The sequence below is a fragment of the Saccopteryx leptura genome, chromosome 5 (genome assembly GCF_036850995.1).
Source record: "Saccopteryx leptura isolate mSacLep1 chromosome 5, mSacLep1_pri_phased_curated, whole genome shotgun sequence".
Taxonomy (NCBI): Eukaryota; Metazoa; Chordata; class Mammalia; order Chiroptera; family Emballonuridae; genus Saccopteryx; species Saccopteryx leptura.
In genome coordinates this window covers 195,257,488-195,274,241 of record NC_089507.1, presented here as the reverse complement: position 1 = coordinate 195,274,241, position 16,754 = coordinate 195,257,488, and the positions used below count along the sequence as shown (strand labels likewise).

Below are 16,754 nucleotides of genomic sequence, written 5' to 3'. Positions count from 1 at the left end.
AGTTTTAGTCCCTGTTCCTGAAAAGCTGTCACCGAGCTAAAGTATAGTCACAGGCTCTGTCCTCTGATGTGCTCTTTCTCTTCTAGGAAAGTCGGCTCCTGGTAACCCTCAGCACCCCTCAGGTCTTCATGAGCAGGTGACCGGCAGTCCGACAGGGCCCGGGGCTCTGAGGGCCCGAGCTTGGTGGAACATGGCAGCCCTACAAATCCGGTAGTAGGCCTGGTCACTCAGCCTCCAGGGGCCAGCGCTGTGGGCAAGGGTCACGGGATGGGAAGGTCATGTAGCCCTCTGGAATGCAGGTTAGCCGGAAGGAGGGGCGATGACATATTCAGGCTGGTAATGGACAGGATGTTTAGAGTTGACACGTTGTGGCAAACCAGAGTTTTCCTGCACCGAAAACAAGTCAGACTCAGAAACTGATGGGGAAATTGGTTAGAGAACCAGACGGGAGTCCAGACATTCGAAACCACAACTTTCAAGGCAAGATGCAAGTGAGGTCAGGTGTGACATGCTCTGCCTCTTTAGCGCTTGTGACAGGTCAGACACATGGACGCAGGGCTCTTCCTTCACATGTGAACTTGGCTGTGACCTGTGGATGCTCTGAGAGGGGGTGGCCTTGGACCAACCAAGCCAAGTGTCGGCTGACAGACGCAGTCAGAGCACAGGTGGCGGGCACTCTGAGGGAAGGGCATTTGGCCCCAGGAGCTCTCTGAAGGGCCTGCAGGTAAACATAAATGGCTGGTGGGGCTCAGGAAGGGGGAGGAGGCACCAAGGAACCTGCTGGACTGGCTGCCCAGGTGGCCTTCCTATCTCTCCTAAAAGCAGATGCATCTGAGTGGTAGCTTCAGGGCCTTTACCAACCTAGAAGCTGGGTACTATGAGGGCATTTGTGACAATGACTCATCTTTTCTTCCAGCCTGGATCAGAGAGGCTTCCATCAGCTCACCTCCAAGGTCCTCCTCACTCAAGCGTGGCTCTAGCCACTCCCTCTCTACTGTCCACTGTGGGGCGGAGTCTCGTAGGTGCATGAACTTTCAGTCTCTCCTGAAACCACCACAAAGTTTTCTCTCTCTAGGAGCTGGCTTGTGTCCTGGGTTTTCCTCCTGAATGTAACTGAGTCACAGGTGTGACTGATGTTCACCTCTGATGTTCACTCCCCACTGATGCTTCAAGGCAGATACGATGACATTTTAGAATAGTCTCCAGACTGGGAAGCATCTGTCCTCTTTTGATGTTGATCTAACCCTATGAAATGGGGTTAGATGCTATTTTCCCATTTTGTAGGTGGGAAGACTGAGGCTACGGAGAGGTCAGGAGACCTGTACTTAGCATGAGGCTTGTGGGTGTCAGGTTGGAATTTATTTCCCCTTCCTTTTTTTTTACTCAATAAAATCTCCTGACACACACATGACCCAAGGCCACAACACAAAAACCCATTATTTCTAAGAATAAGGTTGATTTTCTCCTCATCTTGATAAAGAACATATTTTAGAGTTGGGCCAGGGTCAGCCCACTCTCCCAACCTGGAGAATATGTATAGGATGAGCTTTTGTTTCTGGAGAATTGCCTCAAAATCCTCATTCTCTCTTCCTTCATGCCATGCTGTCTGTCCCCCTCCTGTTATTCCACATTCCTGAGTTTAGCCACATCCCGGATGCTGGTGTTGGTTGGGAGGGCTGCTGGTGGGGCTTGGCTGGCTTCGCAGGACACCTCGGCTTCCGGGCCGGCAGCAGGGGTCCTCTCCATCCATGTGGCCACTAGGCCAGATGCTCAACCTGAATCCCAGACTCCTTTGCAGCAGAAGCCTTCTGATTGGGTGGGTCAGGAGTGAAATCAATCCTGCCGCTGTCCCCTAATGCCACCATCATCACATCCTCTCCTGGCTGCACACATTAGCTCAGGAGGGGACATGTCTCCCTGGAAGTCCGTTTGTGAGGCTGGCCCTTCAGAACATGTTGGCCACAGGCCAGCCTGTGACATGCAGCCCACCTGGGAGCTGGCCCATGAACTCTTTCCAGGGACCTTGGTCCATGATCCGGTCAGATCTGGTGGCTTTCTGAAGTCAGGAGTCAGCAGATATTCATTGAACACCTAGTATGTGGCAAACGGCTGTGCCAGCCCTGGAAATAACAGCGATAAGTCTTGGCCTGCAAGGAGCCTGTGTTCTAGGCAGGGTGTCAGGGAAGGAAGGGGCTCCAGAAGTGGGAAGATGGAGAGAATGGATGCCTATGGGGGCTTTGCTCTGGGCCAGTTCTCTAAGCTCTCCAGTGAGCTGAGATAGAATGATGAGGACATAGCCATGGAAAGTGCTGGACTTCTGAGGCAGGAGGAAGAGACTATGCAAAGTTCTTGACATGCAAACATGGTTGGTGGGCATGGTCAGCTGGAAGAAGCCATGGGAGTGAGGCAGCAGAGTTGGCTGGCAAGCAGGCAGTTCAAGTCACCAGAAAGCATACCCGCCTCCCAGACCTCAGGGCCGGAGGACAGCTCCTGTGTCCTGCCTGCCATCCAAGGCCATGCTTCCCACAGGCTGAGGGGTCCTCAAGGTGCAGGACTTGTCTGCTTTATGCTTCTCAGTCTCTAAGCTCCCTCCCCACCGCCCTCACAGGCATTTTCTGTCGAGAATCTGAACCACACATCAGCTGTGGTCAGAGGGGCGGTTTTACCCTTGTGGCAGCTAGTTTCCTGAAGGGCAGCAGGGAGATCTGATTTATGTGTTTTTTGTTTTTTTTTTTCTTTTCTTTTTCTCTTTATTCATTTTTAGAGAGGAGAGAGAGGGGGAGAGAGAGAGAGACAGAGAGAGAGAAGGGGGGAGGAGCTGGAAGCATCAACTCCCATATGTGCCTTGACCAGGCAAGCCCAGGGTTTCAAACCAGCGACCTCAGCATTTCCAGGTCGATGCGTTATCCACTGCGCCACCACAGGTCAGGCTGATTTATGTTTTTAAGATCCCTCTGTTGGCCATGGCGAGGATGAAATGGATGGGGGTGAGAGTGTGGTCAGTTGGGGGCTATTGTGGTCATGAATAGGACAGTTAATGGTGATGTCCCAGGAGAGATGGTGACAACGAACTCATGGGGCTACCTGTCTGGGAGGCAGGGCCAGCAGGACCTAGTTATGGACCAGAGATGAAGAGAAAGGTGAGGTTAGCAGTCCAGTCCTCAGATGCTGAGCTGGAGGCCATCTGCTGACTACCTCACAACACTTCAAATTGTATCCCTGAACATAGGGGTCTGAAGACCTGTGACCCGACCCATCTCTGCTTCTGCCATCACCCTGGCACTTGAATGAGCTGATTTCTTCTCCGAGCCTCAGGTTCATAAACCAGGTGGCAGAGAACTTGGTAAAGGCGGGTGGGAGGGGCACCAGGGCTGTATGTCTCTGCGTCCCCGGAGCGCAGAGCCTGTGTTCACTACTTCCCTGCGGTTCTGTGAGCCCCCAGAGAGCACTCAGCCAATATTTGTTAGATAACAAGTGGATTTCTGAGACATGTACAACAGAGATTTCTTGGATAAACACTGGGCTTAAAGAAGTATGTATTTTTGTTTGATTTCAGCTCCAGGTGCTGATCATATATCGCTTATCTCCGTTTCTGCCACAGAATGCTGCTTATCAGGACTTGTACACCCTGGGAGATGGGAGCCCCAGTGGAGGAGGTTAATACGTCCCTTCAGAATCACAGCAGTTCAGGGAAAGTACATGTGTGCCCGCGTGCGTGTGCGTGCGTGCCTTCCCTCCTCCGTGTGTACATCGGAGACGCCACAGCTCAGCACTCTGATTCTCAGAGTGCCCAAAGAGACGGCATAGTGTTTCCATTGCCTGGGCTGGGAGGCTAGGAAGGGGCAGAGAGCAGCCCCACAAGGCCAGCGTGGTGTGAGCATGATGGGGCGTATTGGCTGGGGGACGAAGTCTAAACCTTCTCCGTGAAGCCAGGCAGCATGGCTTATGGAAAAACAGCAATGTTCTCCTAGTTCCTTTTCTTTTATAATTACTTATTCTTCCTCCCAGAACTTTCTTTTACAGTAAGAGAGCACGCATCGAAGCAGAGGACAAGAAAGTGGAGCTCAGTTCATCTGATGATCTGCCCACACCCGCTGAGTCACTCATAATGGCCCCTCAGATGTCATTTTCTTGCTAAGACATTTGGAAAAATTTCTGCTTCTGAATCACAAGCAAACACTATAATTCAACAATCTTCTCTGAGTTATTCAAGGAACTTCAATGTACTCAGAAGAGGAAGATCAGGGGCGGATGAAATCAATGAATTCTCTGAAACCTCTGTTTTTTTTTACCAATTACATTTCATTTGTCAAATGGAAGTGTGGGGGGGTGCTCCCTCTGACCACTGGGGGACATCTAGGGGAAGCCTGGAAACAGCTGATTTGGGGTTTCAGGGTGACACTTGGTTTTTCTTATCAGCTTAGTTCTGTTTCCATAATAGACCCAACTGACATCCAGGAAAAGGCTGGCCACCGCGTCCTCTTGTGGACTTTGACAGTGTGCCAGATTAGGGAGTGTACGACCCGCCTGGTCATACTGAGTTGTCCCAGTGTCTTCAGGCAGTGGATGTACTTGTTGTGGCGGCATCACCTGCCATACATACTCAGGGACACTTTTGCTCCTGCCCTCTCCCCTCTAGAATGATGCTCACTGAAGCTCTGAGCTGCAACGCCGTCACCACTCACCTGCCTTTGCCACAGCCCTTCTCTGGGGGACGAAAGGACTGTCCATCACAGATGGCTACTCTTAATCCCTTGTTGCAGTTCAGGGCTGGGGGTGGTGGTGGTCATCTTCATCCTACTAGGAAAGCAGATCTTGGATAACGCTGCCCACTCAGGGGCCACCTGTTGCTCACTTGTGTCCCAGAAGGGGGCCACTTCTGTTGGACTGAGAAAGGACCAGTGTACTCATCACTGCACTGGCTTTTACTAAACAGGCCGTCAGAGGCGACCTCTTTCCTCGGGGACAGAGCTGCCTTCACCAAAAGGACGGGAATGCAGACAGAGTGGACACTTCTCAGACCTATGCATTTCCTACCAGTCTGTTCTACCTAGAGAGTCCAAACCCAGGTCGCCAGCACTCTGCGCCCACGACTAGCTCAGCCCGGCACGTAGTAGGTGCTCCCTACTTAGCTGGTGCTGTCCAGGCAGTGAGCTTTAGCTTCTAACACCTGCGAGGCACGCAGCCTCGCCACCAGCCTGGGGACCGTTATCTCGTGTCACAGCCGAGGGACTTCAGGTTCACGGATGAGATGGTCACACAAGCGGCCCAGTCTCAGCCCCCGGGACCGTGGGCCCCCTGCCCAGCATCTATCTGCCCATGCCCCCCAGCAGCGCCCTGAGCTCAGCACAGTGCTGGGACTCGGTCAACACTGCCAGCGGGTCTGGGAATCAAAGCAAACAGGGTTCCTCCCTTCCCCTCTTTTTGCCAACTGCCCCATTAACAGAAAAGCCTTTTAAGCCCTCATCTGGAAACCTGCCTGCCCTCCCCGAGCACACTGAGATGACCAGGAGGAATGTGCCAGGGCGGAGGTGGTGGGGACCTGGCACTGGCTCCTGCTCTCACGGCAAAGAATGAGCACAGGTAGATCAAAAGTGCCCCTTGCTCCCGCCGCGGTCCTTGGGGCGGCCCCCGCCCCTTCCCTTCGAGCAGCCCTGGCAGCCACGGTTTCCGTGATACTGCATGCGGTCACTCCATCCACAAGCCACTCCTGATGTCCAGGCCTCTTGGAACAGTGTATACTTTCAGCCTAGACCACCTCTTAGATAACAGAGGAAAAATCCTCGGCCCGCAGCCCCCGCCCCCTTTGAGGACATACTCTGTCTGGATAAATACATTATTGCCTTTGTGAGAACTTGGCATTCTGAGCATGGCTGCTCAAACGTGCCCAGCTGTCCGTGTGCGCTGGGCAAACATTTGCTGAGGCCCTGTTACCCAAGGGGCGGGCGGGCTGGGGACTCAAAGGTGAAAAGACAGCGGCAGTTCCCAGGCTGGTGGGAGATAAGGCATGCCGATAAGTAATTAGCAAACACGGCGGGCAAAGTCAAGTGCTGCTGCCAGCGCAGGAGGGGTGTCTCCAGGAGGGTGGCAGGGGGCTGCCATGGGGCTCTGTTGGGTCTGATGGAAGGTGGGGAGGGCAGGAGGGGGATCCAGGGAAGAGGACACCAAGGGCAGGGGGGATGGAGTGACTTCTATGAAAGCTCTTTTTTTTTTTTTTTTTTTTTTTTTTTTTTTAATTTGTGGAAAGTACTGCTGGGCACCTGCACATTCCTTCGTCTCAAATCTACACTTTTCTCTCTTTACTTTAGGGGGTGGCAAGGTTTGAATCAGAAGCATCTGTGAAGCCTGTGGCCATTCAGATTTGAGTAGAAGGAAATTCCAAACTTGAGAAGTGTTACCAAGAGTACTAACCCTGACCCACCTGTGGGAAGAAGCACCAGTTGTTAGCATTTTGCTACGTGCTGGCTTACCCCCCACCCCCACCTCTCTGCAAGTATCACATGGCTATTGCAGAGCCTAAATGTTTGCAACGCAGTTGCTGGCCGGGTGACCTCAGCCCGAATACCTCCTAGTATCTCCTGAAAGCAAGGATTTCTATTTGCAGAACCCCCAGGCCCAAGAACTCTAACAGGGATACCATGTTGTGATGTAATCCACAGTGTATTCCAATGCCCACAATTGTCCTAGTAGTGCCCTTCACAGAAACTTTTCTCCTGGCCCAGCACCCTACCCACTGTCACATGATCCTCTCCTGGACAGTGGTGGCCTGGAGCAGCTGGCGCTGGTGCCCAGGGGGCAAAGTCCCTCCCCACCTCGGGGCTTTTCTCTCTGCCCCGCTCAGGTCCCTCCACTCTGGATGAGCGCCTTTGGGATGTAGAGGCTACCCCCCTGCCAAAGTCCATGCTGGTAACTTTCCTACTTGTACCACTGACCTCACCTCTTGGATACTGTTGAAAGTGCACAAGATTTAGGAGTTGAGGGTCAGGATGGTGCTCAAGAGGCAGGACGGATGTCACCCATCTGGTCAGGGCAGGGAGAGCAGGGACCAGGGACTCTGGGTCTCATTCCAGTTGTCAGAAATGCTTTTGGACCCACATCCTGGGGGATTGTATCTTCCTAAATAAGTCACCTCTTCGGGGAGCTCCGTGAGCTTAGGGGCTGCCCACACCTGTCTCTCCACTTTTCAACCCCAGCCTCCAGCCTGTGCCCAGCGTATGGCAGGTCCCTGTGGTAGCTGTTCAGTGAATGGGGGCCCACCTTGGGGGTGCCTGGAAATGCCGGCGAGGTCTCAAGAAGCAGGTGCTTGCTGGGCATGGTTGCCCGCGGGCCAGGGACTTGAGGACTGAGCCGGGCTCTGCCTCCCTGTGCCTGCACCTCAGGAGCTGTGCTGTGGGGCAGGGCTGGCTGGCTGTGGGTAGGAGGTGGTGGAGTCTGGGGCTGCTTTTGCAAGTTGTTTTCTGGGAGCTGAGGGAAGTGCGCTGAGGACATGGAGGAGCGGGTGCCATCCTCTGTGCTCCGATGCGGCAGCCCTCGGCTGGGCCTTCGTGAAATGCAGCATGGGAGTCCATCTGGCTCTTGGACAACTCACGGTCTGCTCAAGAAAATTAATGGCAAGCACTAAGCCCTCGGACAGCAGGACAAGAGCGAAAGGGACAACAGAGCACAGGGCCAGGAAGGGCGCCAAGAGGACAGGCAGCCTGGGCCTGGGCGGAAGGCGATGCAGGACAGTGACAGCGCAGTTTGCACTAAAGGGGGAATTGTAAGGGGTTGGGGGTGAACATGTGTGAACAGGCACAGTGTAGGTGTGAGCCTTGAACCCAGAGTCCGGTGTGGACGTGTCTTCTGGTCCCTTCATAGCACAGGCTCTCTGAGGACCGAGGTCTGGAGAAGAGGCTCGAAGGCATTTGGGGCCAGGTTAGGAAAGGCCCTGATGGCGAATGGAGTATAGATTGTAGTTTCTTTCTTAGTTGTAGTTTCCCAAACTCCTGATGATCACATATTGCCTTGACAGCTTCGGCCAAGCTCAAAAAAGAAACTTTCCCTCATTATTTTACTTCTGTAAACATCAGCTATTTTTTTCTATTAAGGTATACAACATAAGAACAAAAGCTGTCCACTCATGTCACCCCCAAAAGTCACCCAGTGCCATCAGTGGCTTTCAGACCACTCCTTAGGGAACACAGCGGAAGACAGTGTGAGTCACGGCAAGTTCTTAAGTGAGGGTGGGGAGATGTCTTACAGGTTGTGTGACTGTGCAGTCACTTCTTGCTCTGGGATATCATGCCTGGTCTCATTTGTCAAGTGATGGGTTCACACAAAAGGATTTGTAATAAAACAACTGGTTTGAATGGGAAGCTCTTTGAAGGTGGTATCAGTCATTCCAGCAAGTAGGAGCCTCATATCAATTGTCACACCCTATGCGTCACCATCTGGTGCCCAAGGTCCATCCTGGCAGGCCCACACTGGTGCTAGATCTCCAGGCACTGTGCACAAAGGCAGCCTTTGGCTTTGACCTCCAGGAAATGACCGGGCAATATTCTGTGTTGGGAGAGGAAGAAAACACCCCCGTCCCTAGAATGATAGCACAGAAGGGTGGGTATTGGGCCTCTAGGTGGGTCAGTTGGTGACACTACAGCATTGGCCACAGTGGTGTTGGGCTCATACCAGGGAAGGGCAGCTCTCTCAGAGTCTGAGGATTCCGTGAAGATCTTACACTTGGGCACAGAGAGAGGATGCGTGAAATCGTCCACATTCAGATTGGCCAGTGTGGTAACCAGATCGGAGCCAAGGTAAGGAAGCTTGGTACCTTCCCAGTACCTTAGTACCTTCCCAGTACTAAGATGTAGTACTTAGCAGCCTAGAGGCGTAGCCAGCTCTGAACCTACCTCAGTCAGTGAGTAGATTGCGTGCACTTGCTGGGTGTTTGATTATTAAACAATGCATTTAATTATAGAAGAGGCACAGGAAATAGCAAAGGCTTAAGGGTTAATTCATGTTAATTTGGCAGAGTTCCGTGTGTGAGACACATGTTGACCATTTTTACTTTTCATCTTAAGCACTGAACTTTTCATATCTAAAAACAGTCATTTGTCTCCAGTTTACTAAAGTTTGTTGGGAAACTTTTGATACCAAATCACTAAGCTATCTTTCCTTTTTCTCCCATATTTATGTTATAAAGTTAAAAAAGATCAACTACTGCTCCATTTAATATGCAATAGAAAAGTTAAGACCCTGGTCAGTGGCTCAGTGGATAGAAAGAGGGTCAGCCCAGCATATGGATGTACTGGGTTTAGTTCCTGGTCAGGGCATCCAGGAGAAGTGACCATCTGCTTCTCTTCCCCTTTCTCTCTCCCTTCTTTCCCTCTTCCCTTCCATAGCTAGTGGCTTGATTGGTTCAAGCATAGTGTGGCCCTGGGTGCTGAGGATGGCCTGGTTGGTCCCAGTGCATTGGCCTCAAGCACTAAAAATAGCTTGGTACTCAAGCATTGGCCCTACATGTTGTTGCTGGATAGATCCCGGTCAAGGTGCTAGTGGGAGTCTGCCTCACTATCTCCCCTCCTCTCACATAAATAAATAAATAAATAAATAAATAAATAAATAAATAAAAGTTAAGAGGTAAACCTAAGTTTTGTGCACAGTAACAAAAAGAACTAAAATACAACCTTTGGAATATAAATGTTTTTATTCTCCCCTTAAATCTTTTTATGATGGACCTGGTTCAGTTGGCTAACACTAAGAAAAACAATGACAGAGCCCAATGCCTCCAACCCTAATTTTAAGATGATCAATTCTACAGTATCTGATTGTTTCATTGCTATTTTAAAATTACTTTTATAAGCATGAACTGTATTAAAACTGCCTTTAAATTTTTTTAATTTAGCATCTTAACCATCTTAAAGTATATCATTTAGTGTATCTTGCAGAAATGAAACTGTCCCCACTAATCAATCACTCGCCATTGCCCACTTCCCACCATTCTATTCTGTCTCCATCAATTTGACTTCTGTAGGTTACTCGTATAAGTGGGACCATACAGTAGTTGTCCTTTTGTGACTGGCTTATTTCACTGACCATGATGTCCTCCATGTGTAGCAGGCATCAGAATTTCCTTCCTTCCTTTTTTTCTTTTCTTTTTTTTTGACAGAGAGAGGGACATATAGGGACAGACAGACAGGAAGGGCGAGAGATAAGAAGCATCAATTCTTCGTTGTGGTACCTTAGTTGTTCATTGACTGCTTTTTCATGTGTGCCTTGACTAGGGGGCTACAGCAGAGTGAGTGACCCCTTACTTAAGCCAGCGATCTTGGGCTTCAAGCCAGCGACCCCACGCTCAAGCCAGATGAGCCTGTGCTCAAGCCAGAGACCTTGGGGTTTCGAAACTGGGTCTTTCGCGTCCTACTCTGACACTCTATCTGTGCCACTGCCTGGTGAGGCTCCTTCCTTTCTTATGGCTGAATAATATTCCCTTTTGTGGATGAACCACATTTTATATATTTATCCATTCATCCTCCATGGGCACTTGGGTTGTTTCCCACTTTTGGCTGTTACAGATGATGCAGCTATGCAAAAACCAGTGTTTTAACTCAGGAGTTTAAAACCTGGGGCCAAGACTATTACTGAAGAGAAGCAGTCACCCTTCTGTGCCACAGCGATAAGATGTTCAACACTAAAACACAGAGAAGTGGGGGCCTGAGCCCCCGCTGCTCTGAAGATGGAAGATAATACGGACAGAGGACCACGAGAGGGAATGTAGGTCTAGATAGGGACTTAGCTGAGCCCTGGCCACTACTTATTATTTGGGGCCATAGGAACTTGAAGTTACTTTTAATTTGTGGTGTCATAGAACTTATATTTATTTATTCTTCCACACCCTGGACAGTACTGGTAATTTACTATAAATAAGGCCACGGCTGGAGCAGAGTCATCAATTACAAGATATAGCTGGGAAAAATCCCTTGGGGACTTTAACATAAATGAATATATTTTCGTTGCTCTGTACTATGTGCTTTTCTGTAGGGCAAAGGGAAGAAGCCTCTCAGAATTGTTTCCATACCAAGAGCCTGACACATATCTATATTAATAAATACTGTATATATGACTGAAAGTGTAATATGTTTCAAACAGTTACAAGAGAATAAGCTATGCCTGATTTTGAATTATGTGTTCACGTAACCATACAAAATAAACATTGCTTGAATTGTGAGATGTCCCACCTATGGGCTTTTGGGAAAAAACTTTATGAAAATAAATCTCCAAAATAAAATGAAACATTATTGTGAAGTCAGCTAAGCAATCAGTCTGTTTTTGATCCAGAATCTATAAGGTGAAATTAGAGACACACTGTCTCATGTGACATTCTGAAAAACAGCTTCAATGTAAACACCTGAATTTAATAACAACCAAGTCCAATAATATATATGTGTTGACATTTCATTTTAGGAGTTCCGGTGGGTACAGAATGTAGTCTTCAGATTCACGCGTAGTGGAGGCACAAAGTAAATTATGCCACGGAGAGGGAATTTACAAAAGGATCAGAGAGCACATCTTGGGAAGGGATGGTCAGACAGACCCAGGGAACCGGCTCGCTGGAGCCCATATGGCCTTTTTGGGGTCCCTCTGTGCCCTGACTACCCCTCCTCTGCTTTCAGTTCTGGGAGGTGATTGGTGAGGAGCATGGGATCGACTCGGTTGGGAGCTACGGTGGGGACTGTGCCTTGCAGCTGGAGAGAATCAGCGTGTATTACAACGAGGCCCACGGTAGGATGCTGTACTCTGGGAGCTGTGGGCACCAGTCCCGGGGGCGTGGTCAGAAGGGGGGCCCATGAGATGTCACAAGAGTAATATTCAGGCAGAGCAGCAGAATCCCTAGTGATCGGTCCCTAATTCCTGTTCAAAAAAGTCACTAAACGGGAGTACTCATATCTTAACATGAGTTAGTTTAAGCACCAACCCTACTTATTTTGTTTTTTAAATGAAAGCCAGAAGCATTTCGAATAGAAACAGAATTTCCATCATTGGCAATACAACAAAACAAAACAATATTGGAAAAAGATGATTTTATTTTTAAGGTATTTGCATGATTGTTGTTGGGGTCAGGATGTGATTTCAAATCTCTTTCTACCAAAGACACCTTTCTTCCTTTTTTTGGGGGGGACCAGTATCACAAGGTTCTATTTTGATGAAACATTAACTTTTAGAAAAACAACAGTGTGCTGACTTCTTCCTATTTTTCCACACAGGTAAGAAATATGTGCCCCGAGCCGTCTTGGTGGACCTGGAACCTGGGACGATGGACAGCATCCGATGTAGCAAACTGGGAGCTCTCTTTCAACCAGACAGTTTTGTACATGGTAGGTTTTTCCGGAAGGTTCATTGGGATTCGATGAGGATGCCTCCTAGTAGTGTCCTCCTCTCTCCACCCCCCCTATCCCCCCCCCCCCCCCAGGGCAAGGTAACCATGACTCCTCTGCTGCAGGTAACTCTGGGGCTGGCAACAACTGGGCGAAGGGCCACTACACGGAGGGCGCGGAGCTGCTGGAGAGCGTGCTGGATGTGGTTCGGCGCGAGAGTGAGGCCTGCGACTGCCTGCAGGGCTTCCAGATCGTGCACTCGCTGGGTGGGGGCACGGGCTCCGGCATGGGCACCCTGCTCATGAATAAGATCCGGGAGGAGTACCCTGACCGCATCCTCAACTCCTTCAGCGTCATGCCCTCGCCCAAGGTGTCGGACACGGTGGTGGAGCCGTACAACGCGGTGCTGTCCGTCCACCAGCTGATTGAGAACGCCGACGCCTGCTTCTGCATCGACAACGAGGCCCTTTACGACATCTGCTTCCGCACCCTGAAGTTGACCACGCCCACGTACGGTGACCTCAACCACCTGGTGTCCTTGACCATGAGTGGCATCACCACCTCCCTCCGATTCCCCGGCCAGCTCAATGCTGACCTGCGCAAGCTGGCCGTGAACATGGTCCCCTTCCCCCGCCTCCACTTCTTCATGCCTGGCTTCGCCCCGCTCACAGCCCAGGGCAGCCAGCAGTACCGAGCCCTTTCGGTGGCAGAGCTCACCCAGCAGATGTTTGACGCCCGCAACACCATGGCTGCCTGCGACCCCCGGCGTGGCCGCTACCTGACAGTGGCCTGCATCTTCCGGGGAAAGATGTCCACCAAGGAGGTGGACGAGCAGCTGCTCACCGTGCAGACCAGGAGCAGCAGCTGCTTTGTGGAGTGGATCCCCAACAACGTCAAGGTGGCCGTCTGCGACATCCCACCCCGGGGGCTGAACATGGCCGCAACCTTCATAGGCAACAACACGGCCATCCAAGAGCTCTTCACCAGGGTGTCTGAGCATTTCTCTGCCATGTTCAGAAGGAAGGCTTTCGTGCACTGGTACACTGGCGAGGGGATGGACATAAGTGAGTTTGTGGAGGCTGAGAGCAACATCCACGATCTGATATCCGAGTACCAACAGTTTCAAGATGCCCAAGCAGTTCTAGAGGAAGACGCAGAGGTCGTGGGGGAGGTGGAAACCGAAGCAGAAACTAAGGAACATTAACAACAATAAGCTGTTGTCAGCATCAGTTGCAGGGTGCAGCCACTTGCACAAGGCTCTCTTTACAAGAGTATTTTGGACAGCCTGCTCTGCCCTGTGGCACAGCCAGCCAGACCTACGTCGCCACTCGGGCTCAGCTTTGACACAGGACTGTGGGGCGGGGGTGGGGGCAACACTGATAGGCATTAGGTCTTCTGCTGGCACGTACACTCAATGCATACTGTATGCACTCCTTTTAATAGCAAAGTGAATTTATGGTAAAGCACTCCCTGCTTGCAGAGGTTTCCTGGGTGTTTACTGTATGCACAGTACAGTGCCAGGCACCAGGACAGCACATGCGCATGCGGGGAGCTGGGGAGTTCCTGCAGCTGACGTTACCTGTGGACGCCAGTGCTGAGACGCACCTGCCCTTCTGCCTTGGTGCCCAGTATCCTGCCCTCCCGTGCTTGCTTGTTTTCAGAGTAGCCAGTGGACTAACTTGTGTGTGGGCAGCCACACAGTTGAGGTAAAGGCGGCAACGTCCATGAGTAAATTGTGTCGCCTTGGGCATGATGCAACCACTGACTGGAAGGGGGAAGAAGGAGGAAGGAAAGCGCACCCCCTCCACACAAATACTTGGCTGAACGCAAAAACAAAAACGACAAGCAAAACTCAGGAGCTCCAACCCTCCCCTCTTTACTTTTGAGTAGCTAGCTTTCAAGACACATTTATCTATACACTTCAAGTTTCTTATGAGTTTGAGCCCTGGGAGCTGCATCAGCCACTGTCTCTGGTTTTCTTGTAGAGGCTGTTTTGAAATGGCCTTTCCATTTCCACTCCGCCATCAGCTCCTGAGGACGATCTGCAGCCTCGGCTCTTTCAGAAAGGGCATGGCGTGTGCCCAACAACCATTCAAACAGAAAAATGAAGCAGTGAAGGCTGCAGTGTCTTTCTTGGTTACGGAGGACATCATCTCATTAGGGAACTTTTACAGTTCAAATTAATTTGCAGAAGTTGCCATAAATGTTTGCATGATGACACAGCTTTAACCATTACACGGTTTTAATCTGCTCACATTACAACAGGACCAAATACACAAGAGCGTAATCAAATCATCCATAGCTTAATTACAGTTTACCTATTGCTGACATACAGCGTGGCCGTCCCTTTCAGGGCCATAAAGGTTTAAGTGGCCTTCTGGAATTACCACTGAGCTCTATGTTTGGTCTGTGGGTAGCTGGTGATGGGGAGATGCTCCGATCTACTACAAGAAATATTTACTTGCAGGCAACTGGGTCCTCGCCTCTCGATTTGCTCCTATAATCTGCAATAATAAGGCCGCAGGCGGGAGGCTAACAGTCGCTCATTCCGAGAAACTTCACTTCTTGTGAACACATCAGGAGGAAATGACTAAAATTGCTAAGAGGAAATTTGAGTCTTGATGTTGGGAAGATTTCTATTTACAAAATTAAAAAAAGTTTTAAATACCTTTAACTTGTGGTTCAAGAATCACTAAAAACAAAATCAGATTTAATAAGAAACAGCACCTGTATACTCTTACTTTGACATTCATAAGCTCCCTAGTGTTAGAAAGACTTACAACCTGTGATTATATAAAAATGTGTACACCCACTTCCTCTAGTGCTTTCTTTTTCAAGTCTAAAAAGGCAATTAAATGGATGCAAGGAAGAATATAAATCTAAATTAACAAAAAATTCTGATTTACAGTAAAGATTTTTGTTTGCTCAATAGTAATCATTAAAATACAAAGAAATTCCATTTTAAATGGCTCAATTGCTTTATTTCAGACTAAATAAATTCCTTTTCTTGGAGTCTTAACCACCCCGACTGATTAATTTTAGTTAAAAATATTTAAAAATGTGTCTTAACCAGCCTACTCGTTTGCATGGTAGAAATAGATTAAAAAAGTAAACCCACCAAAAATCTAGAAACCAAAAGAATCTGTCCCCTCTGACTTTGAAGAGCTGATTTTAGTGGTATGGTTGCTATGGCGACGTTGGCCTCTCGATACCAGCACAATAGAATCAGATTTTGAGAGCTTGTCCAATTCCTTCATCTCACACCCAGCCCTGCAAGAGAAAGAGATCAGGGACACCCTCAACTGTCCCCAACTAGTGATTAAAATACCAGCAACTAGATCTGATCAGGGTCCCTGGTACTCAGGACAGTCCTGCAGACCACCCCGCAGGTCTGGGGTGGAGTGTATTTCATCAGTTATCAGTTCAGGGTATTCTTTAATCACAGAGAAAGAGCCTCAAAGAATCTTTGCTGGCAGTAAATTTGTTTCTTATTCAGTTCTTTTAATCCCTGCTGTGTCACAAGCCCTGTCCCTAAATCTCACCTCTAATTATTACATCTGTCTCCCTAATAAACGACTTATCTCTAATTATGTGGCTGGAAATAATTTAGCCCTCTGCCTCAGTTATTTTGTCTGGTCATTAAAACGCCCCCTCACCCCCCCAGTCTCATGATTCATTGACTCTTGTCTGTATGAAAGATGCTTCCTAGCACTTTCATCTCGGGAACAGAAACACTGACAAACCAGGTGCTTTGACTTTTTAAAAACAGCAGGACAGCAGCCCAAGGCAAAGCACTCCCGGGGCCCTTAAGTGGCTGTCCAGTGCCCAGCTCTCCCACTCACTCTGCTGCTTCTCCGAGCATGCCCTGTGCTGAGGATTAAATAAAACGTACAGGTCAAGTGTCCCACAGGCAGGAAGTTGTCTCCACAGGCCGAGAACAAAGACATTTTCTAGGCTCCTTCTTGGCACTGCTAAGTGGCCCTGATAAATTATTATTAGCTTAAGTACCATGGTAAGAACTGGTCCCTGTGTACCAGCTAAAGTGTTTCAAAATTTCCTGTTCAAATTTATTTGTTTTCCAAAAACAGTTAAAATCAAGCAGTTAACTTTGCAATGGAGTTTTACTAGGCCAAATTTCCAACTTTCAAAGAAAGATAAAAACAAAATACTTCCAATAATCCTTCATCTGTAAATATTTAATGACTAAATGAATCACCCGCAAACACTATCTAACTGTTGTAATCATCACGTCTGAGACTGCAGTCAAGAACCTTAGATTTTAATTTCAGCTTGGCCATCAACACGATAAGCCAGTTATTGAATAGCACTGCCTCATTTCCTATGAGCAATGCTCCCAGAATATAGATTCATTTATCAAACAATGAGAGTTTTGTGCTTAGATAA

The 16,754-nt window shown here is 49.1% G+C and overlaps 1 protein-coding gene across 1 annotated transcript; it reads left to right on the top strand.

Annotated features, from left to right (window-relative positions):
* Window positions 1-8,564: 8,564 nt before the first annotated feature.
* On the top strand, window positions 8,565-15,751 carry TUBB1 (tubulin beta 1 class VI). The gene is made up of 4 exons (XM_066385749.1): window positions 8,565-8,789; window positions 11,649-11,757; window positions 12,240-12,350; window positions 12,476-15,751. Exons 1-4 carry the CDS (start codon window positions 8,733-8,735, stop codon window positions 13,552-13,554), a joined length of 1,356 nt encoding a protein of 451 aa, XP_066241846.1. The 5' UTR covers window positions 8,565-8,732; the 3' UTR covers window positions 13,555-15,751.
* The last annotated feature ends 1,003 nt before the right edge of the window (window positions 15,752-16,754 follow it).

Coding starts and splice junctions, on each gene's coding strand:
- TUBB1 (XM_066385749.1), top strand. CDS start 8,733: ATGCGTGAAATCGTCCACATTCAGATTGGCCAGTGTGGTAACCAGATC. Junction 8,790..11,648: donor GTAACCAGATCGGAGCCAAG/GTAAGGAAGCTT, acceptor CTCTGCTTTCAG/TTCTGGGAGGTGATTGGTGA. Junction 11,758..12,239: donor GTATTACAACGAGGCCCACG/GTAGGATGCTGT, acceptor TTTTCCACACAG/GTAAGAAATATGTGCCCCGA.